At 41.4% G+C, this 24884-nt stretch overlaps 1 protein-coding gene across 4 annotated transcripts in view; it reads left to right on the plus strand.

Annotated features, from left to right (window-relative positions):
• The window catches only part of LOC134339484 (complement C3-like), a 168295-nt gene that overhangs the window by 67605 nt on the left and 75806 nt on the right, over nucleotides 1–24884 (plus strand). For all 4 annotated transcript variants that reach the window (XR_010016409.1, XR_010016411.1, XR_010016410.1 and 1 more), the window contains exons 17-20: nucleotides 3253–3450; nucleotides 9015–9126; nucleotides 10027–10112; nucleotides 16382–16521. Coding sequence is in view for 1 of the 4 variants with exons in the window: in XM_063036036.1 (XP_062892106.1) it covers nucleotides 3253–3450; nucleotides 9015–9126; nucleotides 10027–10112; nucleotides 16382–16521 (536 nt within the window). In the remaining 3 variants the exon portion in view is untranslated. The remainder of the gene's footprint in view (nucleotides 1–3252; nucleotides 3451–9014; nucleotides 9127–10026; nucleotides 10113–16381; nucleotides 16522–24884) is intronic.

Consider the following 24884-nt stretch of genomic DNA (forward strand, 5'->3'; position numbering starts at 1 on the left):
CAGTACATGGAACATAGAAATCTACAGCTCATTACAGGCCCTTCGGCCCACAATGTTGTGCCAACCATGCAACCTACTCTAGAATCTGCCTAGAATTTCCCTAGCGCACAGCCCACAGTAATAGGCCATTCGGCCCACAATGTTGTGCGGAACCAATAAAAAGCAAATCAAAAACACCCAAACATTAATCCCTCCTCTCTACACCGTGTCCATATCCCTCCGTCCTCTGTGATTCATTGTGCCTATCGATACGTCTCTTCAAAGCTTTTAGTTTCCCTTTGGTAATCCAAACAACTTGTGAAAATATAGAAGTGAGGTTCAAAAATGATTTTAATAGAGAGAAATGTACTTAAGTTTGAATTCAGGTGTCCATTAGAACATAGAACATAGAAGAATACAACACAGTACAGGCCCTTCGGTCCACGATGTTGTGTCAATATTTTAATCTATTCCAAAATCAATCTAACCCTTCTCTCCCAAATTGCCCCTATTTTTCTTTCATCCATGTGCCCATCTAACAGGCTCTTAAATGTCCATAATGTATCTGCTTTTACCGCCACCCCGGCAGTACATTCCACACACTGACTGCTCTCTGTGTGAGAGCCCTGCCTCTGACACTTTCCCTATACTTTCCAGCCAGCACCTTAAAGCTATGCCCCCTTGTGAGGTAGATCATTCCAGATCTGTTCATTGTAAATAGAAAAATTTTGTTTTCTATCTTTTTTGTTGAGGTACAAGTCCATGTTAATGGGTTTTTGGTAGACACAATGTCTGATGCTACCATCCAGTTTCCATCGTATTAGAATGGCCAAGAACAGGAGGAACAACTTTTCTTCATTTCCATAATAAATTGAATGTTTGGCTGTATACTGTTCAGATGATCAAGGAACTGTTGAAGAGGCTGGAGTTCATAAATCCACACTATGAATCTGTCATCGACGTATCTGAAGAAGCATTTGGGGTGTAGGGGCAGTGAACTCAGAGCCCTCTCCTTGTTGTCCTCCATGTAGAAATTAGCAATAGCCGGCAATCTCATGGTCACTCTGTCTGTTTGTTCATTGTAGTTCCCCTTCTGGAGAAGTACGTTAACGTAAAGGTGTGCTCAGAAAGGTCAATGGTACTCTTATCGAACCTTGACTGCAGGAGGACTAAGCTGTCCTTAATGGGAACTCTTGTAAACAGACACTCCATGTTGAAACTAACCATATGTTCTTCAGGTTCAGCTGGATGTTGGTTATTGTTTTAATGAAGTTGGTGAAATCGTGATGTGTTGCTCACAGTCCCCAACAAAGGGTGATAACATGGTCATTAAATGCTTAGCGAGGTATTAAGATGGGTAATCTATCCCACTGACGATAGGCCTCAGAGGGGAACCCTCCTTGTGTATCTTAGGGAGCCCATAAGGTCTGGTGGTACCGGCACCTGAGGCAAACGTGTCTTACACATGTCTGCTGGCAGTCCGGATTTCTTCAGTAAAGCGAAGGTCGTCCTGACAATCGAATCCGTGGGATCCCACTGTAGAACGCTGTAGGTAGGATCATCCAGAATCTGTTGGACTTTTCTGTGGCATTCTTTGGAGGAAATCAGGACTGTCACATTTCCTTTGTCTGCTGATATAATCATGATGGCTCGGTTTGCTGTAGTGAATGGAGGCCAATATCTCTCCTTTTGCCAAAATGGCTCTTCTTAGAACCACGCAGTCCTCTATACTTACTTCCGCCGCAGTATCCGGTGGCAGTGTTCGATTTGCTTGCTCTACTCTGCCAATGTTGTCCCGATAAGGTATAGCACTGGAGACTGGAGCAAAGTTCAGCCCCTTAGCGAGGACCGATCTAGCGGGCTATTGTTGCTTTGCCCATTTGACAATTCTTTCTGGGTCAAATGGTGGGATGGCTGCACCTTGTTTGGATAATTTGTTGCATTTCCTGACCTGTGTTAAACGAGTACGGAAAAAATTTACAAGGATGTTGCCAGGTCTGGAAGACCTGAATAGGCTACATAAAAACATAGAAAATAGGTGCAGGAGTAGGCCATTCGGCCCTTCGAGCCTGCACCGCCATTCAGTATGATCATGGCTGATCATCCAACTCAGAACCCTGTACCTGCCTTCCCTCCATACCCCCTGATCCCTTTAGCCATAAGGGCCATATCTAACTCCCTCTTAAATATAGCCAATGAACTGGCCTCAACTGTTTCCTGTGGCAGAGAATTCCACAGATTCACCACTCTCTGTGTGAAGAAGTTTTTCCTAATATCTGTCCTAAAAGGCTTCCCCTTTATCCCCAAAATGTGACCCCTCGTTCTGGACTTCCCCAACATCGGGACCAATTTTCCTGCATCTAGCCTGTCCAATCCCCTTAGGATTTTATATGTTTCAATAAGATCCCCCCTCAAACTCCTAAATTCCAGAGAGTATAAGCCTAGTCGATCCAGTCTTTCATCATATGAAAGTCCTGCCATCCCAGGAATCAATTTGGTGAACCTTCTTTGTACTCCCTCTATGGCAAGAATGTCTTTCCTCAGATTATGGGACCAAAACTGCACACAATACTCCAGGTGTGGTCTCACCAAGGCCTTGTACAACTGCAGTAGTACTGCAGTTAGGGCTTTATTCCTGAGAATATAGGAGATTGAGAGGAGATTTGATAGAGGTATACAAAATTATGAAGGCTATAGATAAGGTAAATGCAAGCAGGCTTTTTCTACCTGAGGTTGACTATAATCAGAGGTGATCAGTTAAGGGTGAGATGTGAAAAGTTTAAGGGGAACATGAAGGGAAACTTCACTTAGAGGGTGCTGAGCTTGTGAATCAAGCTACTAGCACAAAGTTTAAGAGAAGAATGGATAGGTACACGGATTGTAAGGGTATGGAGGTCTATGGTCTTGGTGCAGGTCGATGGGAGCAGACATTTTAAATGGACTTGATGCAGCGAAGGGGTGCTTCTTCTTTTATAACTCTAGAACTGCTATTTTATCCTACAACTATGCCCCAAAAATCTACCAGAGGTAGCTTCCTTACAGAACTCACACAGTACAAAGTAATATTACCACAAATAAATTAATAAGCAATAAGATGCATTTATGACACAAGTAAAAAAAATAAACAGTATTATGCTACTGGCACTCCATGTGTGATATTTCTCTATATAACGGCCTCATTGTTCCTCATATGACAGTCCATTTAGATCCCTTATGTTATCTCGCGGTCTCTACCTTTTTTCACACTTTATTAAATTTTGCTTTATGTTTCAGCAAGGAGATACACAGATGAACTCCTGCGCAGGTGTTGTGATGTCGGAATGAAGGAGAATGCCATGCGTTTCAGCTGCAGTAAAAGAGCAAGACATATACAACTTGGGAAAGCATGTGCAGATGCCTTCACAGATTGTTGCGAGCACATTCGCCAATACAAGGAGTTGTTTCAAAGAACAACAATGTCTTTAGCCCGAAGTGAGCATTGTTTATTTTTCTCTGGAGGGGAACCTCAAAGCACAATGTGAACTGCTTTCTAATATTTTAAAAGAAAATCATTTAATATTTTACAAACTTCATGAATGCAGGAACAAAAGGTGAAATGGCTTCTCTTGAAAAGGTTTTGTGTCAGCAGCTATATTTATTTAACCCACTTACGGAACACTAGCCTAATCGCAAGGCAGTTTTACAATGACCAATTATCCTTCTAACCGGTATGTCTTTGGGATGTGGGAGGTAACCGGAGCGTGCAGAGGAAACCTACATGTTCACAGGAAGGATGTACAAACATCTTTCCAGTGATATCAGAATTGAACTGCAAACTCTGAAGCTCCCAAATGTGATAACATCACGCTAACTGTTACGTTACCATGCTGCCCTAGTGGCTATTAATACAATAATGGATAAATCTTTAGAACATAGTAATCACAAGCAAATCAGAAAGTAGATTTAGAACATAGAAAACCTACAGCACAATACAGGCTCTTCAGCCCACAAAACTGTGTCGAATATAAGTGATTAATATTACAAAGCAATTGAAAGGTTTTTCAGCAGCACACACAAAATGCTGGAGGAAATCAGTAGGTCGGGCAGCATCAATTGGAAAGAGTAAACAGTTGGCGTTTTGGGCTGAGACCCTTCATGTGGACTGGAATGAAGATGGGAGGAGTCAGAATAAGAAGTTTTTACACTTTATTAAATATTGCTTTATATTTCAGTGAGGAACACTCCCTCCCTCATGACCTTATATTTCATCTGCACAGCTTCCAACCTGATGGCATGAACATTGATTTCTGAAAATTCAGTAATTACCCCATCCTTCTCTCCACCATCACCATTCGTATTTCTTTCTCATACCTTCTCTTCTTACCTGCCCAACGCCTCCCTCTGGTGCTCCTTCCCCCTTCCCTTTCTTCCATGGTCGTAGACCTTAAGACCGGAAGTAGAGCAGAATTAGGCCATTTGGTCATTGCGTCTGCTCCACCATTTATTTGTATTTTCTCTCCAGTTATTTCTTCCAACAAAGTGGATGACCATACACTTCCTGACACTATATTCCATCTGCCACTTCTTTTCCCACTCTCCTAATCTGTGTAAGTCCTTCTGTAGCCTCTCTACTTCCTCAAAACTACTTGCCTCTCCACCTATCTTCATATTGACTGCAAACTTGGCAGAAAGCCATCAATTCTGTCGTCCGAGATATTGACATATAACATAGAATGAAAGAGTCCTAACACAGACCCCTGTGAACACCACTGGCCAACAGCAGCCAACCAGAAAAGGCTCCTTTTAGAACATAGAGCATAGAACTTTATTCCCAATCTTTGCCTGCTGCCAATCACCCACAGCTTTATTCATGCTTGTGTATTTCCTGCAATGGCACGAGTGCTTAAATTTTAAAGCAGCCTCATGCTATGCACCTTGTCAAAGCCCTTCTGAAAATCCTTGTAAACAACATCAACCAAATCTCCTTTGTCTATCCTGCTTGTGGTTTCTTCAAAGAATTCCAACAGATTAGTCAGGCCAGATTTTCCCTTGAAGAAACCATACTAACTATGGCCAATTTTGTCATGTACCCCCAAGTACCTGAAAACCACACCCGGAACAATTGACTCCTCCATCTTCCCAATCACTGAGGTTAGACTAATTGGCCTGTAATTTCCTTTTCTCTACCTCTCTTCCTGCTTGAAGAATGGAACGACATTTGCAATTTTCCTGTCTTCTGGAACCATTCCAGAATCTAGTAATTCTTGAAAGATCATTACTAGTACCTCCAGAATCTCTTCAGCCACCTCTTTCAGAAACTTGGAGTTTCCACCATCTGGATATGTGACTTACCTGCCTGCAGACCTTTGAGTCCCCCCAAAACCTTCTCCCTAGTAATGGTAGCTTCACACACTTCATGAACCATAGCACCTGGAACTTGCACCAACCTGCTAAGATCTCCCACAGTTACAAATGATGCAAAATACTTATTAAGTTCATCTGGCATTTCCTTGCCCCCCATTACTACCTTAGCAGTATCATTTTCCAGTGGTCCGATATACACACTCACCTCTCTTTTACACTTTATGTATCTGAAGACTCTTTTGGTATCCTCTTAAATATTATTGGCTAGCTTACTTTCAAATTCCATCTGTACCTTCTCAATGATTTTTTTTTTAGTTGCCTTCTGTTGGTTTTTAAATACTTCCCAATCCTCTAACTTCCCACTATTTTTTTCTCTATTATATCCCTTTACTTTCACTTTTATGTTAGCTTTGACTTCTCCTGTTAGCCATGGTTGTGTCATCTTGCCTTTAGGATACTTTTTCCTCTTTGGGATGTATGTGTCCTGTACCTCCTGAATTGTTCCAATAACTCCAGTCATTGCTGCTCTGACATCATCCCTGCCAGTGTTTTTTTCCAGTCTATACTGGCCAGCTCCTCCCTCATGGCCTATCATCAGGCTTTTCTTGCTGGCAGTCTCACTACACATTGCCCCTGTTAGTAAACCAACTACCTCTTCCTCAGTACTATTACTCCATTTCCTTTCCCCCTGCCAAATTAGTTTAAACCTTCCTGAACAACTCTGGCTACTATGCCCGCAAGGATATTGGACCCCCTCAGGTTCAGGTGTAACCCATCCCTTTTGTTCAAGTCATACACTCCCCAGAAGAGATCCTAATGATCCAGAAATATGAACCCCTACCCCCTTGTTGGTGAGCCCCGGTGAACTTGTCCCCAGCCCACTGACTGCTTTTATAACAACAGCACTGTTATAAAATGCTGCTGCAGTAGGTGCACCACTATACTAACACCAGCCCAAACCACCCAACCAGTTATCACTTGCCACCATTGTTCACACATCACGCCCCTGTGTTCACGTGACCTTCATGTTCTCATGCTCAAATTTCACATCCACAGTCATATTACATCATCTAGGTCACCATCACCGCTTCTGCAGCTAGTCACATGCACCCAAGGCTACGGTGATGAAGACGTTCAAAACACATAAAGGTTCTTTACGGTATAGAGGAATGAGGAGTACAGATTAAAATCGAAATGATCATGATCTTATTAAATGAGTGGCACACTCAAGAGCCAAGAGGCCCGATCCTGGATTATCTTTTGTCATATATAAAGGTGGTAGGTCAAGCAATGCTCTGTTTGTGGCATCACTTCTGGGGAATTCAGTTGCAGATGAAGTCTTTACTTTTTTTATATTTTACTAGTGTAGAGCAAAGGGAGGAAATTGGATAAATCCAGGGTGTAGGTTCTGTCTCAGAATCACTAGGGAGACAAGATTAAAAGTTGTGGAAGGAGTTTGCTTGAAGGTTGGGCAATAAAAGGAAAGGGTAAAGAGAGATTGCAGGTAGTTGTGACGACACAGGTGTAGGGCGCAAGGATATATTGTAAGTTATACTGAAACCCAACTTACATGTTTTGCTGGAAAGCCAAAGTAATTCACAATTTGTTTTTGCTGATCTGTGAAGACAACTTGCATACCTTGTATTTAAATCAGAAACATTGCTTATGACTCTGACAAAATGTTGTAACAAAGTAAAGTTTGAACCAGTCTGCCTTCAGGTTTGAGAGTTTTCTTTAAAATGGATATATCACACTTCCAAATTGTTGCCGAAAATCTGTTATTGAACATCATAAAAACTTCAGATGCGGGAAATCTAAAATGAAAATAGGAAATGCCAGACCCTATCAGCAGGTAAAGCAGCATCTATAGCTCAAGGCTTCGGAGTTCCCTTTTCAGTTTTGGGGCTGTCTGAAAGGAGTTTATATGTGTTCACTGTAACTGTATGGGTTCCTCCAGTTCAAAGACGTAGGTTAATTAGTCATTGTAAATCATTCTATGATTAGGTGGGTTGCTGGGCAACGCGGCTCTTCAGGATGGAAGGGCCTGTTCCACACTTTATCTCTAAATAAATAAATAAGAGTTATTATAGTGTGGTTCAGATGAAGGATTCTGGACCTGAAACATTAAGTTTTTCTCTTTCTACAGATGCCGTTTGACCTGCTGAGTGTTATCATCACTTTTTGTTTTTTCCTCACTTTATATTTTTGATGGATCTCTGCATCTAACCAGGAGGTTTATAGAGTCATATTCATGGAATACTAGAGCTCAGAAACAAGCCCTTTGACCAAACAAGTCCCATCAACCAGCACCTGGACTATAGGTCACTATACCCCTCCCATTTATTGAGAAATTGAAATTGAACCCACATCCACCACTTACTCTGGCAGTTCATTCCACACTTCACCACTCAGTGAGTGAAGAAGTTCCACCTTCATGTTCTCCTTAAACGCCTCACTTTTTAAGGCTCCTACACAGTTCCCTTTTAATGAATATTGTGGATGTAGGTATTGTTGCAGGGTCAAAATGCTCTTCATCTGTCCATTTCAGATTAGAATCAGCTGTCCTGTTGAGAGCTCTGTGTCTCTAAAAATGTCAGAAAAGACAGGGATGACATTCTCGCTAGAAGGATTTAAGTGATTTATAATTAGAACAGGTTTACTATCACTGCCATATGTTATAAATTTTGTTGTTTAGTGTCAGCAGGTCAGTGCAAAGATATAAATTTACTATAAGTTGCAAAACTGAATGGTGCAAAAGACAAATGAGGTAGTGGTCACATGTTCATCGACCATTTGGAAGTCTAATGGTGAAGGCTAAGAAGCCATTCTTCAAACATTGAGTGTGGTCTTCAAACTCCTCTACTTCCCAGAGGGTGATGATCTTTAATGTAGATTTTTTTTAGGCATTGCTCTTGAAATTCCTGGATGGCAGCAAGGGTTGTATCTGAAATAGGACTGGTTGTGTGCACAACACTCTGCAGCCTCTAGCAATCCTGAGCACTGGAGCCTCCCTACCAGGTGGTGATGCAACCAGTCAGAATGCTCTCCAGCGAAAACATGTAGACATTTGCAAGATTCTTTGGTGACATTCCAAATCTCCTCAGACTCCTAATGAAGTAAAGCCACTGATGTGCCTTCTTGTGAATACATCAATATTTTGGGCCTATGATAGATCCTTTGCGATATTAACAGACAGGAACCATTTCCATCACTGACTCATCAATGAGGATTGGTATGTGTTTTCCTACTACTCCTACTTCCCCTGCCTAAAAAGTCCACAATTCAATTCTCATTCTTGCTGACATTGAGTGTAAGGTTGTTGTGACACCACTCAACCAGCCAATCTTCATCACTCTTGTACACCTCCTTGCCATCACCTGTAGGGTAATTGGAAAATTTATAGATGCCGTTTGATCATCACCATCCAGGAGGTAGAGGAGCTTGAAGACCACACTCAACATTTGAAGAATAGCTTTTTAACGTTCACCATTATAGAGTAGAGCTGTGGACTATCCCTTAGTGCACCTGTGTTGATTATCAACGATGAAGAGATGTTACTACTGATCTGCTCTGACTGTGGTCACTCACTGAGGATGTTTCCATTCTGAACAGAAAATGTAAATTTATAGTTTTTATCTTTTATCTCCAAGTTTAGATTATATCTAAATCTGTAATTTATTCTTTTCCATTAGGCGCTGATGAAGATTACTATTCCTCCAATCAAAACCAAAGAGTCAGGACTAACTTCCTAGAAAGCTGGCTATGGAACACTTTTCATCTTCCACAAAACACAGACAAAGATGGGTATTTATTCTAAAGTCTTACATATTTTAATGAAACCTTGTTATGTATACTGCACTACACAGTAAAATTCTCTCAGGATATTACAAAGAGTTTCATCCAACAAATGCTTTTTTTGTTAATATTTGACTGGAATTTGTTTCAGAGAATTAAATTTGTATTTTAGGAAATGCAGGAAAAAAATGATGATGGATCTTGGGAAAGTGTCCTTGTTTTTTTGTTGTCAGAGTAATGCCATGATGACAGATATAGATGTTTACACATAACTTTATAGAACAGTAATTGAATTCTGACTGAGAAGAAATAGTACTCCTTACTATGCCATATCACCAGTCTTAAAAGTCATTACAAAGCACATTCATAAAAAAAGCTTCTTGTGCAGGGAATAATTTTAAATGAAGTAATTTTACTGGCATTTAATAATGGGAATAACAGAACTAACTAGCACTATAACATATAAACACAATGTGATTCAGTAAAAATACCCAGCCCTCCATCCAAGAAGCTTCTGTACCATGTGTCATTGGTGTTACTCATTCCTTAGGCTGTAGAGTCAGTTTAAAAAAGAAAGCGTCCTTTATTGATGGTGGTCAACTAAAGTTAGTGGTTGTTACAACAGTATATCAAAAGTCACAACATTCCTAGTGTCAAAAGGTACACAGCCTCTCATATAATATGCTATGATTATATCATGGATGTTTCTTGGAGAAACTAGTTAAACTTGAATTACCCATTAATGCAACCCATGACTAAGCAAATGTGAACGTATGTGAAGGGAAGTATGACTATTGCATCCAAAGATTTTCATTTAAAATAAATTTTTTACAACAAATACACATAAACAGCAGGAGGTTGAATGTATGTGTCATAATGAGTTTAATAGATATTTATTTTCTTAAACAGTCTTGCATCATTGACATTACCTGCAGTCTTGCAAGACACAATCACTACGTGGGAAATACAAGCAGTCAGTATGTCTCCAACAAAAGGCAAGTTTCTTATGGATTATAAGAATATTGAGATCAATAACTACATAACATATTAAAGGCATCATTAGGCAAGGCTTTGATCAAATATTAGTATTTTCTTCCTTTCTATACCTGGAAGTTGTGAGAATGAAGCTGTATGACAATCAGAGCACCAAAGACGTTGCAGTATATAAAAGATACAATCTCAATTTATGAAATGTAAGATATTCCAGAGGTGGAAAATCTGAAATAGAAACAGCAAATGAATCGTAGTCACAAAATGCTGGATTGGGATCACATTCAACATCACTGGCATATGTTGTGAAATTTGTTGTTTTGTGGCAGCAGTGCACTGCAATACGTAATAATAAAAACCTATAAATTACACTAAGAAATAGATATAAAAATTAAATAAAATAAATGTGTACATGGGTATATTATCCATTCAGAAGTATGAGGACAGAGGGGAAGAAGCTGTTTCTAAAATGTTAAGTGTGTGTCTCCAGGCTCCTGTACCTCCTTCTTGACAGCAGCAATGAGAAGAGGGCACGTCCTGCCTGACGGCAGTCCTTACTAATGGGCACCGCCTTTTCCAGGCATCACCTTTTGAAAATGTCCTTGGTGATAGGGAGACAAGTGTCTGTCATGGATCTGGTTGGATTTACAATTTTCTGCAGCATTTTCTGAATACTTAGCTGAAAATATTCACCTGGCCTATTGGAATAGGTATTAGAAAGAGAAAAATAGAACATTTTGAGATGAGCATCTTGCATCAAAATAAGGAGTTAGAAATTTTTGTTAAAACACATTTTAAAATGCCGACAAAAATGAAAGAGGAGAATAACAGACAAGAAGTTAAATGACAAAGGTCACCGCTGGTGCCCCTCCTCAGACCATAAGACATAGAAACAGAATTAAGCCATTCAGCCCTTTGAGTTTGTTTTGTCATTCCATCATGGCTGATCCCAGATCCCATTCAACTCCATACACCTGCCTTCTTGCTATATCCTCTGATGTCCTGACTAATATGGAAACTATCAACTTCCACCTTAAATATACCCATGGACTTGGCCACCACCACAGTCTAGCGGAAGAGCATTCCACAGATTCACTACTCTCTGGCTAAAAAAAATCCTCCTTACCTCTGTTCTAAAGGGTCACACCTCTATCTTGAGGCTGTGCCCTCAAGTTCTTGATACCCCCACCATAGGAAACAGTTCTAAAGGGTACTTCCTCAATTTTGAGGCTGTGGCCTCCAGTTCTGGATGCCCCTACCAAGGGAAAAGTGCTTTCCACATCCACCTTATCTAGTCCTTTCAACATCAATGAGATCACTCCCGCATTTTTCTAAATTCCAGTGAATACAAGCCGGAATCTGCCAAATTCTCCTCGTATGTTAACCCCTTCATTCCCAGAATCATCCTTGTGAACTTCCTCTGGGCTCTCTCCAATGACAACACATCTTTTCTGGGATATGGGGCCCAAAACTGTTAACAATACTCCAAGTGCAGCCTGACCAGTGTCTTATAAAGCCTCAGCATTATCTCTTTGCTTTTATATTTTATTCCCCTTGAAATAAATGCCAACATTGCATTTGCCTTCCTTACCACAGACTCAACTTGCAAAGTCTTGCATGAGGACTCCTAAGTACCTCTGCACCTCTGATGTTTGAACCTTCTCTGCACTTAGTTAATAGTCCACACTATTGCTGCATTTACCAAAATGCATTATCATACATTTCCCAACACTGTATTCCATTTGTCACTTTTTTGCCCATCCTTCCATTTTGTCTGTTCTGCTACAATCACATTCCCTACCAAATTCCCAAATTCCCTACCCCTCCACTTATCTTTGTATCATTCACAAAGCCATCAATTCCACTATCCAAACAATGTGAAAAGTAGCAGTCCCAATATTGACCCCTGAGGAACACCACTAGTCACTGGCAGCCAACCAGAAAAGGCTCCTTTATTCCCACTTGCTGCCTCCTGGCTGTCAGCCATTCATCTATCAATGCCAGTGTCTTTCCTGTAATGCCATTGGATTTTATCTTGTTAAGCAGCCTCATGTGTGGTACCTTATCAAATGCCTTCTGAAAATCGAAGAAATGACATCCACCGCCTCTCCTTTGTCCACCCTGCTTGCTATTTCCTTGAAGAACTCTAACAGGTTTGACAGACCAGATTTCCCCTTACAGAAGCCATGCTGACTTTGACTCATTTGATCGGTAGTCTCCAAGTACCCTCAAACCTCATCCTTGGTAATAGACTTCCATCCCTTCTACCTTTTCTCTTTTCTTCCCTTCCCTTTTTTCCTCTTCCCTTTTCCCCTTTTTCCCATGGTCCACTCCCCTGTTACATCAAATTCCTTCTTCTCCAGCCCTTTATCACTCACCTGTCTTCACCTGTCACCTTCTCATCTCCCCCCCCACCTCTTTTTTTTTTATTCAGCAGCTTTCCCCTTCTTATTCAGCTGTGATGAAGGGTCTTGGCCCAATATGTCGACTGTTTATTCATTTTCATAGATGCTGCCTGACCTGCTGAGTTCCTCCAGAACTTTTTTGTGTTGAAAAAGAATGGTTAATTACTTGTATTGATAACAGATGGATCATTTTTTAATCAAGACCTTCCTTCACTGTTACAGTCCATCACAGAAAGAAAATAGTTCCTTGTCAGTAGGTCTATCTATTGTATTTCTTTCTTCAGGTTATCTGATTGTGTCAATATGTTGTGTTTGAACATTAAAGGTAGCAGCAACTGAATTGGAGTTTCTGTGAGCCACCATTGGTTGGGATCAACCATGGGTGTTGTGTCCTAGCTGTCTATGTTGAAGTCAATATGCAAGCTAGTATACAGGTCAGGGAAGTATGATATGGAGAGCAGGCTCCCTTTCTTCATGAAGCTGATGAATCTGAAGGAATGACAACGAGCGATGCAGTTTGACACCAGTGGCATTGCAGGAGCTGTCAGTCAGCATTGAACCCTATGTTGGACTGCATTAGGGACTCCAGCTCAGGATTTTCCTTCGGGTTTACTCCCAAAGCCTTACCTGCAAGTGAGTACAGCCATAAATTAGTGGAGGTTTGAAATTTCCTTCTTCTCGGTGAGTTGCCAGCCATAGCTGATGAACCCCTTCTGTCCAGAGTGACTGGTTTTAAGGCACCAGTAACCTACCTTTGCCCCTTCTCCTGTCAGTAGAATCAGTTCACTGGGATTAGTAGCTAAACCACACATAAAGTTCAAGAGCTGTACATGGTTATCAGAGGCTACTTGAGAGCACTGGGAGCATTTAATACCTAGTGGGAGCTTATCCCCACAATCCTTGGCTATGACAACCTTAAAGAACCTGGGGTTTCTATTGGCAGAATATTCCATCATAATAGGAAGATTACATTAAGTCCTTTCATGAATGTTATCACTGTTATGCTATTACTTTACTGGGTCACAATCACCAGACAGAAACCTAAGGGAAAGACAAGTGAATGTCGAGGAAGGTTTATGTGCTGCTGTGTAAAAAAAATTCATGGTTTAACATAGACTCTTGTTTAAAACAGATGCCAGCGAGGGAAGCAGAGATACTGGCAGGAGCATTTTCTTGGTAGCAGCATGTTCCCATAGGACTGAATATGTCACTCCACTCTTTACGAAGGGGGGGAAGAGCAAAGAGAGAAAATTATAAGCCAATTAGCCTAAACTCAGTGGTTGGGAAAGTGTTGGAGTCCAGTATTAAGGACAAGGTTTCGGGGTACTTGGATAAAATAAGTCAAAGTCAGTATGGTTTCTGTCAAGGGAAATCTTGCCTGAAAAATCTATTTGAATTCTTCGAGGACATAACAAGCAGTGCGGAGAATGGAGTGGCAATGGATATCAGAACTTGGATTTTCAGAAGGCATTTGATAAGGTGCCATGCACAAGGCTGCTATCAAGGTGAAATCCTATGGCATTACAGGAAAGATACCATCATGGAAAGAGGAATGGCTAGAAGCAGTGAGTAGGAATAAAGGGACCTTTTCTGTTTTGCTACCAGTGGCTAGTGGTGTTCCTCAGAGGTCAGTATTGGGACCACTATGTTTCACATTGTTTATCAATGACTTAGATAATGGAATTGATGGCTTTGTGTAAAGGTTACAGATGATATGAAGATAGATGGAGGGGTAGGTATTGGTGAGGAAGCAATGCAATTGCAGCAGGATTAGACAAGTTCCAGATATAATAGTGTTGGGAAATGTATGATGATGCATTTTGGTAAAAAGAACAATAGTGTAGACTATTACCTAAATGTGGAGAAGCTTCAAACATCAGAGGTGCAGAGGTACTTGAGAATCCTTGTGCAAGACACCCAGCAGGTGAATTTACAGGTTGAGTCTGTGGTGAAGAAGGCAAATGCAATGTTGGCATTCATTTCAAGATGAATAGAATACAGAAGCAGGGAGATAATGCTGAGGCTTTATAAGACACTGGTCAGGCCACACTTGGAGTATTGTCAACGGTCTTGGGCGCCATATCTTGAAGAAGTTGTATTGTCATTAGAGAAAGTCCAGAGGATGTTCATGAGGATGATTCCAGGAGTGAAGGGTTTAAAATATGAGGAGTGTTTGGCAGTATTGGGCCTGTACTCATTGAAATATTTATTGTGATATTTATTTAATTAGGTTGTCTTTATCTAGTTTTAGGCCTTGCGTGAAGATATGATCACATTTTAGGTCATATTTATGCAGAAACAGAGAAAATTGTATAGGGTTCACAAACCTCCTCACACTGCTATAGCTCTCTATATTCCCCCTTTAGGACCTCATCTCTTTTCCTACCTATGTTGCTGGTACCAAATGTACCACAACTTCTAGCTGCTCACCATCCCACTCTAGAATTCTATGGACCTAATCCATGAAATTCCTGACACTGGCACTTAGGAGACAACATACCTGGGTGTCTCTTTCACATCCACAGAATCTCCTGCATGCTCCTCTCAATACTGAATCCCCTTTCAGCTCTAAACTCATCTTCTTCCCCTTCCTTTCTGAGCTACAGAGCCAAACTCAGTGCTGGAGACCCAGTCACTTCAGTTTTCCCTGGATAAGCCATTCCCCCACCCAACAGTATCCAAAGCAGTATACTTATTATTCAAGTAATACACTGCACTGTTTGCTTTCCCTCCCCTGACAGTCCTCCTGCAACTACCTCCTGCAACTTTAGGGTGACTACCCCCTCATAGCTCCTATCTATCTCTTTCTCATTCTCCTGTATAGCCGAATGTCATCCAGTTGCAGTTCCAGCTCCCAAACACAGTTTGTAAGGAGCTGGAGATCAATGCATCTCATGAAGATGTAGTTATCAGAAACACTGGAGATCTTCTTGAATTCCCACATCTCACATGAAGAACACACCACTGACCTTGTACCCATTCTCACTGCACTAGCCATGTCCCAGCAAAAGAAGAAATAAACATACCAAGAGCGTTTGCCTCTTCTCGACTAATCCTCTCGAACACAAATTCGCCGATGCTATGGCTGCACCTACAATGGCCACTGTGCTTAAACCTAACTTCTTTATATTGGCTTTTGCCAATTACTTCATAAGTCACCGTGACCTAAGCTGCTACAAAGACCAAAAAGGCCACGCTCTCTTTTTAAATCTCACTCTGACTCACCAAAACAAGTGACTGCTGGCAATGATCGAAGCCTACCATCACATCCCAATGACCATGATTGGATAAACTCCGACCATTAAGTTACTAGACCTCACCAACCAGCTTGAATTTGAAGTAAATACATAGCAGAATGTGAAAGGTCATAATATAACACTCTCACAATTTTTTAAACCTCAAATCAAAGATGATATATCTTGTATTGTGGCAGAATGGTCAAATTAAAATAGTATTTATTCTTGGGAATTTGGAAGTTATTCTATCCAAACACCAAGTTAACCTTTTGAGGAAATTAGATGTATTCTCTTTTTTTCAGCTTTGGAAGTAACTTGGTGTGTCTGTGAAACATAACATAGAAACATAGAAAACCTACAGCACATTACAGGCCCTTCGGCCCACAAAGTTGTGCCGAACATGTCCCTACCTTAGAAATTACTAGGCTTACCAATAGCTCTCTATTTTTCTAAGCTCCATGTACCTATCCAAAAGTCTCTTAAAAGACCCTATTGTATCCGCCTCCACCAGCACAGCTGGCAGCCCATTCCATGCACTCACCACCATCTGAGTAAAACATTTACATCAGTGGGTTACGCTTTTTACAAAATGAATGGGGTACCTATTCTGAATATTAACTTGTCTTCTTACAGGAATATGTGTTGCTGAACCGTATGATATAAGAGTAACGAAAAATTTTTACATTGACCTTCGCCTTCCATACTCAGCTGTCCGCAATGAGCAAGTGGAAATTCGAGCAATCCTTTACAATTATAATAATGCAGACATTCAAGTAAGTTTGGCAATGCACCTCAACAAGCTATTCAATATCCTAAGGACTTCAGTCACAAGCAAATCAATGTAAATTCTGCAATGAATTTAATGGAATTGTGTAATGAGGTGCAGAATAAGTTAAGTGAATTTGTATTGCATTTATAACAATGGTCCAAGGTCAGAAGTGTAATTGGATGAAAAGGAGTTACAGAGGAGGAACACACACAAAATGTTGGAGGAACTCACTAGGAAATGAGTACTGTCGACTTTTCGGGTCAAAACCCTTCAGCAGGACTACCTTCAATGTGTGTTGCTCGGATTTCCAGCATCTGCAGATTTTCTCTTGTTTGTTACAGAGGAAGGAATAGAGATTGAAAGGCAAAAGACTTAAGTGTTCTAAAAGGTTAGATACTGTATATATAAATCGGCAAAACAGTTTCCCATTGGTAAATTGTAGGGAACAATGCATGTGCTAGAGTGATACAGATTCTTTAAGGCTGTAGGGCTGTGGAGAGAACAGATGAAAAGGTGGTGCATGAAGGGATTTGTACAGGAGAAATCCAAATTGGAATCCACATGTGATTCGGAGCCAGCACAGGTCAATGAAAAGAGCAAGATTTGCTGCAGGATAACTGATGTTAAGTAGAGAAGAAGTATGGAGAGAATCAGGATGGCTAGGCAAAAGATGAAATAGTACAGGAACATTGTAATGTACTTCAAGAAGATATGATTATGGTCAGGAAATAAAATGGACAGACATATGGCAGATGAAAGTTAATGCAGGAAAACTGTAAAATGTTTACATAATCCATTATGGTTAAGAAGCAAAAAGTGTATAAAGGCAACACTGGAGAGATTCTATGGAACTCCTGATACTGAGAGGGAGATTGCACAGGAAATATTAAGGGGTATTTCTAAGGTGTGCAAGGGCTATAAAATGGAGATACTGCGAGACTTCCATCCATATTACACCATGTAGTATTCGAATAATTAGAATAAAGGGAAGGAATTCTTGAAATGTGTGTCAGTGATCTTTCTAACCCATATTGCTTTAGTCCAATGAGGAAGGAGGCATTGCCAGCTTTGAGGCCAGTCACTGAGGTGAGACAAGGAGACCAAGTGGCGATGGAAAGGTATCATAAGGTTTAGATTAGTGGCGGAGAAGTGCAAGGGAAACTTAAAAGTAGAATTCATAAAGCGGATATTGGCTAACTTCAATGAAATGTCTTCCTTGAAATGTATGAGATTGAGAGGGAATATAATATAAAAAAGGATACTAAAAAACTTTTTCAGGTATATATTTTCAGAGTAAAATAGAGGCAAAAGTGGATTTTGGACTGCTGGAATATGATGCTGCAGAGGTAGTATTGGAGGAAAAAGAAATGGCAGACAAATTTAAGAAGTATTTTGCAAAAGTCTTTATGTGGCAGACATTAATAGTGTGCCAGAAGTTTGTGTGTCAGGGAGTATAAGTGAGTGTAGTTGTTATTCTAAAGGAGAAGGTGCTTGGGAAGCTGAAAGGTTTGAAGTTAGATAAATCACCTGGACCAGATAGACTGCATGCCAGGGTTCCGAAAGAAGTAGCTGAAGTGATTATGGAGGAATTAGGAATGATTCTTCAAGACAAACAATGTGAAAAGTAGCAATCCCAATACTGACTCCTGAGGAACACCACCAGTCTCTGGCAGCAAACCTGAAGAGCCCCCTTTATTCCTACTTGCCGCATCCTGGTTGTCAACCATTTCTCTATCTATGCCAGTACTTTTCTTGTAACATCACAGAATTGTATTTTGTTAAACAGCTTCATGTATGGCACCTTATTAAACTACTTCTGAAAATCAAGTAAATGACATCCACTGCCTCTCCTTTGTCCACCCTGCTTGTTACTTCCTCGAAGAACTCTAACAGAATTGTCAAGCAAGATTTCCCTTGACAGAAACCATGCTGACTTTGACTTATTTTATCAATAGTCTCTAAGTACCCCAAAAGCTCATCTTCAATATTTTCCAAACCACTGAGGTTAGGCTAACTGCCCTATCATTTCCGTTGTTTCGCCGTCTTCACTTCTTAAAGAGTGGAATGACATTTGTAATCTCCCAGTCCTCCGGGACCATGCTAAATCAAATAATTTTTGAAAGATCATGACCAATGCATCCATTATCACTTCAGCAACATCTCTCAGCACTCTGTGATATGATCCATTTGGTCGAAGGTGACGATTCCTCCTTAAGATCCTTGAGTTTGCCTAGCACATTTTCCTAAAGGTGCTCACTCCTGCTCCCTGACACTCACGGACCTCTGGCACACTGCTAGTGCTTTCCACAGTGAAGGCAGATACAAAGTACCAATTAAGTTCATCTGCCATTTCTTTGTCGCCCATTACAAGATTGTAGAGATGTCTTACAGCAGACTGAAAAGCTTGAGCATGTAGGTACTAAGGAAGAGGGTGTGCTGGAGCTTTTGGAAAGCATCAGGTTGGATAAGTTACCGGGACCGGATGGGATATAACCTAAGCTACTGTGGGAGGTGAGGGAGGAGATTGCTGAGCCTCTGATGATGATCTTTGCATCATCAATGGGGACGGGAAATGTTCTGGAGGATTGGAGGGTTGCAGATGTTGTTTCCTTATTCAAGAAAGGGTGTAGAGATAGCCCAGGAAATTATAGACCAGTGAGTCTTACTTCATTGGTTGGTAAGTTGATGGAGAAGATCCTGAGAGGCAGGATTGATGAACATTTGGAAAGGCATAATATGATTAGGAATAGTCAACATGGCTTTGTCAAAGGTAGTGCGTGCCTTATGAGCCTGAGTGAGTTTTTTGAGGATGTGACTATACACATTGATAATGGTAGAGCAATAGGTGTAGTGTATATGGATTTCAGCAAGGCATTTGTTAAGGTACCCCATGCAAGGCTTATCAAGAAAGTAAGGAGGCATGGGATCCAAGGGACATCACTTTGTGGATCCAGAACTGGATTGCCCACAGAAGGCAAAGAGTGGTTGTAGACACGTCATATTCTGCATGGAGGTCGATGACCAGTGGTGTGCCTCAAGGATATGTTCTGGGAACACTACTATTCGTGATCTTTATAAATGACCTGGATGCGGAAGTGGAGGGATGGGTTAGTAAATTTGCTGATGACACAAAGGTTGGGGGCGTTGTGGATCATGTGGACAGCTGTCAGAGGTTACAACGGGACATTGATAGGATGCAAACTGGGCTGAGAAGTGGCAGATGGAGTTCAACGGAGATAAGTGTGAGGTGGTTCATTTTGGTAGGTCAAATATGATGACAGAATATAATATTAATGGTAAGACTCTTGGCAGTATGGAGGATCAGAGAGATCTTGGGGTCTGAGTCCATAGGACACTCAAGGCTGCTGGGCAAGTTGACTCTGTGGTTAAGAAGACATATGGTGCATTGGCCATCATCTATCATGGAATTGAGTTTAAAAGTCGAGAGGTAATGTTGCAGCTATATAGGATTCTGGTCAGACCCCACTTGGAATACTGTGCTCAGTTCTGGCCGCCTCACTACAGGAAGGATGTGGAAGCCATAGAAAGGGTGCAGAGGCAATTTGCAAGGACGTTGCCTGGATTGGGGAGCATACCTTATGAGAATAGGTTGAGTGAACTCAACCTTTATCCTTGGAGTGACGGTGGATGAGAGATGACCTGATAGAGGTATACAAGCTGATGAGAGGCATTGATTGTGTGGATAGTCAGAGGGTGTTTCCCAGGGCTGAAATGGCTAGCACGAGAGGGCACAGTTTTAAGATGCTTGGAAGTAGGTACAGAGGAGATGTCGGGGGTAAGTTTTTTTTAATGCAGGGAATGGTGAGTGCATGGAATGGGCTGCCGATGATGGTGGTGGAGGCAGAAATGATAGGGTCTTTTAAGAGACTCCTGGATAGATACTTGGAGCTTAGAAAAATGGAGGGCTATGGGTAACCCTAGGTAATTTCTAAGCTAAGGACATGTTTGGCACAGCTTTGTGGGCCGAAGGGCCTGTATTGTATGATAGGTTTTCTATGTTTCTATTGCAACGTCACCAGTCTAACTTTCCAGTGTCCAATATCAACTCTCACCTCCCTTTTACTATTTATATAACTGAACCAGCTTTTGGTTTACTGCTTTATATTATTGGCTCGTTTGCCCTTATATTTAATCTTTTCCCTTCCTATAGCTCTTTTAGGTACCTTCTGTTGAGTCTTAAAAACTTCCCAATTATCCCTTTCCTTAGCTTTTATTCAATTCCTAACTTCCCTTTTCAGCCACGGTTGCCTAGCCCTGCCATTTGAGAAGAACTGCTGTTGGACATATCTATCCTGCGCCTTGTGAACTATTCCCAGAAACTTCAGCTACCTCTTTTCTGCTGTCATCCTCACCAATATCCTCCTCTAATCCACCTGGGCATGCTCCTCTCTTGTTCCTGTGTAACTGCCTTTATTCCAGTGCAATACTGATGCATGTGAGTTATGCTTCTCCCTCTCAAGTTACAGTATGAATTCAATAATATTATGATCATTGCCTCCTTAGGGTTCCTTTATATTAAATTCCCTAATAAGATCTGGGTTATTATACAACACCCAGTCTAAGATAGCCTTTTCCCGAGTAGGATCAAGCATAAACTGCTCAAAAAGCCATCTTGCAGGCATTCAACAAATTCTCTTTGTTGCGATCTGACACCAACCTGATTTTCCCAATCTACTTGCACATTGATGTCTCCCATTACAATTGTGACATTACCCTCATTGCATGCCTTTTCCGGCTCCTTTTACATTCTCAACTCTACATCTTGACTACTATTTGGAGGCCTATATATGATTCTCATATTGATTTTTTTCAGCATTGCAGTTTCTTAACCTCACCCACAGAGATTTGATATTCTCTGACCCTGCGTCACCTCTTTCTAAAGGAATAATTCCATCTTTTAACAACAGAGCCACACTACTTCCTTCCTGCCTGTCCTTTCAATACGAAGTATATCCTTTGATGTTAAACTCCCAACTATGACCTCCTTTTAGCCACGACTCAGTGATGTCCATGATGTTATACCGACCAATCTCTAATTGTGCCATGAGTTTGCCCACCTTATTCCAAATGCTATGTGCATTTAAATACAGCATCTAGTGTCCTGTGTTCTTCACCCTTTTGAATTTTGCCTCTGTGGTCCAATTTATCTCTTTGCTCTGTCTGCATTTGTACCCAGTCATTGGTTTGTCCTTGCTTACATTCATTTACATCCATCATCTACTTGTAAACGTGCTGGCTCATCCTCAGCTTTACTGCATCTGTCCCCATCCCCCTTAGTTTAAACCAGCGATCCCCAACCACCGGCGTGGACCGGTACCGGGCCGTGAGGAAATGATATGAGTCAGCTGCACCTTTCCTCATTCCCTGTCACGCACTGTTGAACTTGAACTTAGGGTTGCCAACTGTCCCGTATTAGCCGGAACATCCCATATACTGGGCTAAATTGGTTTGTCCCATACGGGACCGCCCTTGTCTCGTATTTCGCCCGCTAAGGTAGAGCGTTCCTCTGAAACCTTTCGTGCCGAAATGGCGTGAAGCGAAAAAGCAATCACCATTAATTTATATGGGAAAATTTTTTGAGCGTTCCCAGACCCAAAAAATAACCTACCAAATCATACCAATAACACATAAAACCGAAAATAACACTAACATATAGTAAAAGCAGGAATGATATGATAAGTACACAGCCTATATAAAGTAGAAATAATGTCTGTACAATGTAGTTGGGAAGATGAAGGCAAAGCCGATTTGTGGGAGAAAGAAAATCGTCACGCATGCGCACACAGGTGCCCGCGCAAGGCTTCATGGTCATGGTAGTCTTTCCTGGGGTGAAGTGTCCCGGGATTTGACTGCTACTTTTGTCCCCTATTTGGGAGTGAGAAAGTTGGTAACCCTAACCGTAAAAGACATGTTCAGGTGAGTGTAACCTTACTTGAACACCCCACCCCAACCCCGCCCAGTCGGCTGGTCCGCAAGAATATTGTCAATACTAAACCGGTCCGTGATGCAAAAAAGTTTGGGGACCCCTGATTTAAACCACTCCCAACAGCTCTAGTAAATCTGTCCACAAGCATATTGTTCCTCCTCTGATTTGAGTGCAACCTGTCCCTTCTGTGTAGGTACAACCTGCTCCAGAAGGGGTCTCAAGTATCCAGAAATCTGAATCCTTTCCCACTGCTCCAATTCTTCAGCCACGCCTTTATCTGCCACCCTCATACTATTACTATCCGCACTGTCACGTGGCGCAGGCAGCAATCATGAGGTTACTACTCTTGTGGAATCCTGAGCTTACTACCCAGGGACGGAGCTGCACCACTATCATAGAAACACCTGGGAAAGAGATACACAACAATCATGGAGATATCAGGAGCAGAGCTGCATGACTATTATAGATATAACGCCATAGTAACATAAGACATGGGAGCAAAATTGTGCTATTCAGCCCATCAAGTCTGCTCCACCATTCCATCATGGCTGATCTGCAGCCACTCAAGCCCATACACCTGCCCTCTTGCCATATCCTTTCGTACCCTGACCATCCGCCTTAAACATACCTATGGACTTGGCCTCCACCACAGTCTGTGGTAGAGCATTCCACAGATTCACTACTCTCTGGCTAAAAAAACCTTCTTACCTCTGTTCTAAAAGGTTGCCCCTCATTTCTGAGGGTGTGCCCTCTCGTTCTGGATACCCCCACCATTAGAAACATTCTTCCCACTTACATCCTATCTGGTCCTTTCAACATTTGGTAGATTTCAAAGAGGTCCCCCACATTCTTCTAATTTCCAGTGAGTACAGGCCCAAAGCTGCCAAATGCTCTTCATATGTTAACCCCTTCATTTCTGGTATCATCCTCGTGAACCTCCTCTGGAATCTCTCCAATGACAGCACATCCTTTCTGAGATATGGGACCTAAAACTGTTGGCAATACTCCAAGTGTGGCCTGACCAGTGTCTTATAAAGCCTCAGCATTACCTCCTTGGTTTTATATTCTATTCCCCTTGAAATAAATGCCAACATTGTGTTTGCCTTCTTTACCATGGACTCAACCTGTAAATTAACATTCTGGGAGTCTTGCAGGAGGACTCCTAAGTCCCTTTGTACCTCTGATCTTTGATCCTTCTCCCCATTTAGATAATAGTCTGCACTATTGTTCCTTTTACCAAAATGCATTGTCATACATTTCCCAACACTGTAATCCATCTGCAGCTTTTTTGCCCATTATTCCAATTTGTCTAAGTCCAGTTGCAATCGCATTGCTTCCTCAGCACTACCTACCCCTTCACCTACCTTCGTATCATCCACAAACTTTGCCACAAAGACATAAAATCCATTATCCAAATCAATGACAAGCAATGTGAAAAGTAGCGGTCCCAACACTGACCCCTGAGGAACAACAGTGCACACTGTCAGCCATCCAGAAAAGGCCCACATTATTTCAACTTGCTGCCTCCTGTCTGTCAGCCATTCCTCTATTCATGTCAGTATCTGTTCTGTAACTCCATAGGAATTTGTTAAGCAGCCTCATGTGTGGCACCTTATCAAATGGCTTCTGAAAATCGAAGTAAATGACATCCACTCCCTCTCCTTTGTCCACCCTGCTTGTTACTTCCTTGAAGAACTCTAACACATTAGGCAGGCAAGATTTCCCTTTACAGAAACTATGATGACTTTGATTTATTTTATCATTCATCTCCAAGTGCCCCGAAACCTCATCCTTAACTGTAGACTCCAATATTTTCCCAATTACTGAGGTTAGGCTAACTAGCCCATTTCTTTTTCTTTCCTCCCTTATTAAAGAGCGGAGTGACATTTGCAATCTTCCAGTCCTCTGGGACCATGCCAGTATCAAGTGATTCTTGAAAGATCATGATCAATGCATCTATTATCTCTTCAGCAACTTCTCTCAGCACTCTGGGATGTAGTCAATATGGCCCTGGTGACTTATCCACATAAGACCTTTGAGTTTGCCTAGCACTTTTTCCTTTGTAATAGCAATGGTACTCACTCCTGCTCCCTGACACTCATGGACCTTTGGCGCAGTGCTAGTGTCTTCCACAGTGAAGACAGATGCAAAGTACCCATTATGTTCATTTGCTATTTCTCTATCCCCCATTACCACCTCACCAGCATCATTTTCCAGTAGTCCAATAGCAACTTGCCTACCTTTCACTTTTTATATAACTGAAAACCTTTTGGTATACTGGTTTACATTATTGGCTAGTTTGCACTCATATTACATCTTTTCCTTTCTTATAGCTTTTTCATTGCCTTTTGTTGGATTTTAAAAGCTTCCCAATCATCCAGCTTCCCACTCGCTTTTGCTACCTTCTATGTCCTTTTCTT

Source organism: Mobula hypostoma, chromosome 29 (assembly GCF_963921235.1).
Source record: "Mobula hypostoma chromosome 29, sMobHyp1.1, whole genome shotgun sequence".
In the NCBI taxonomy this organism is placed as follows: Eukaryota; Metazoa; Chordata; class Chondrichthyes; order Myliobatiformes; family Myliobatidae; genus Mobula; species Mobula hypostoma.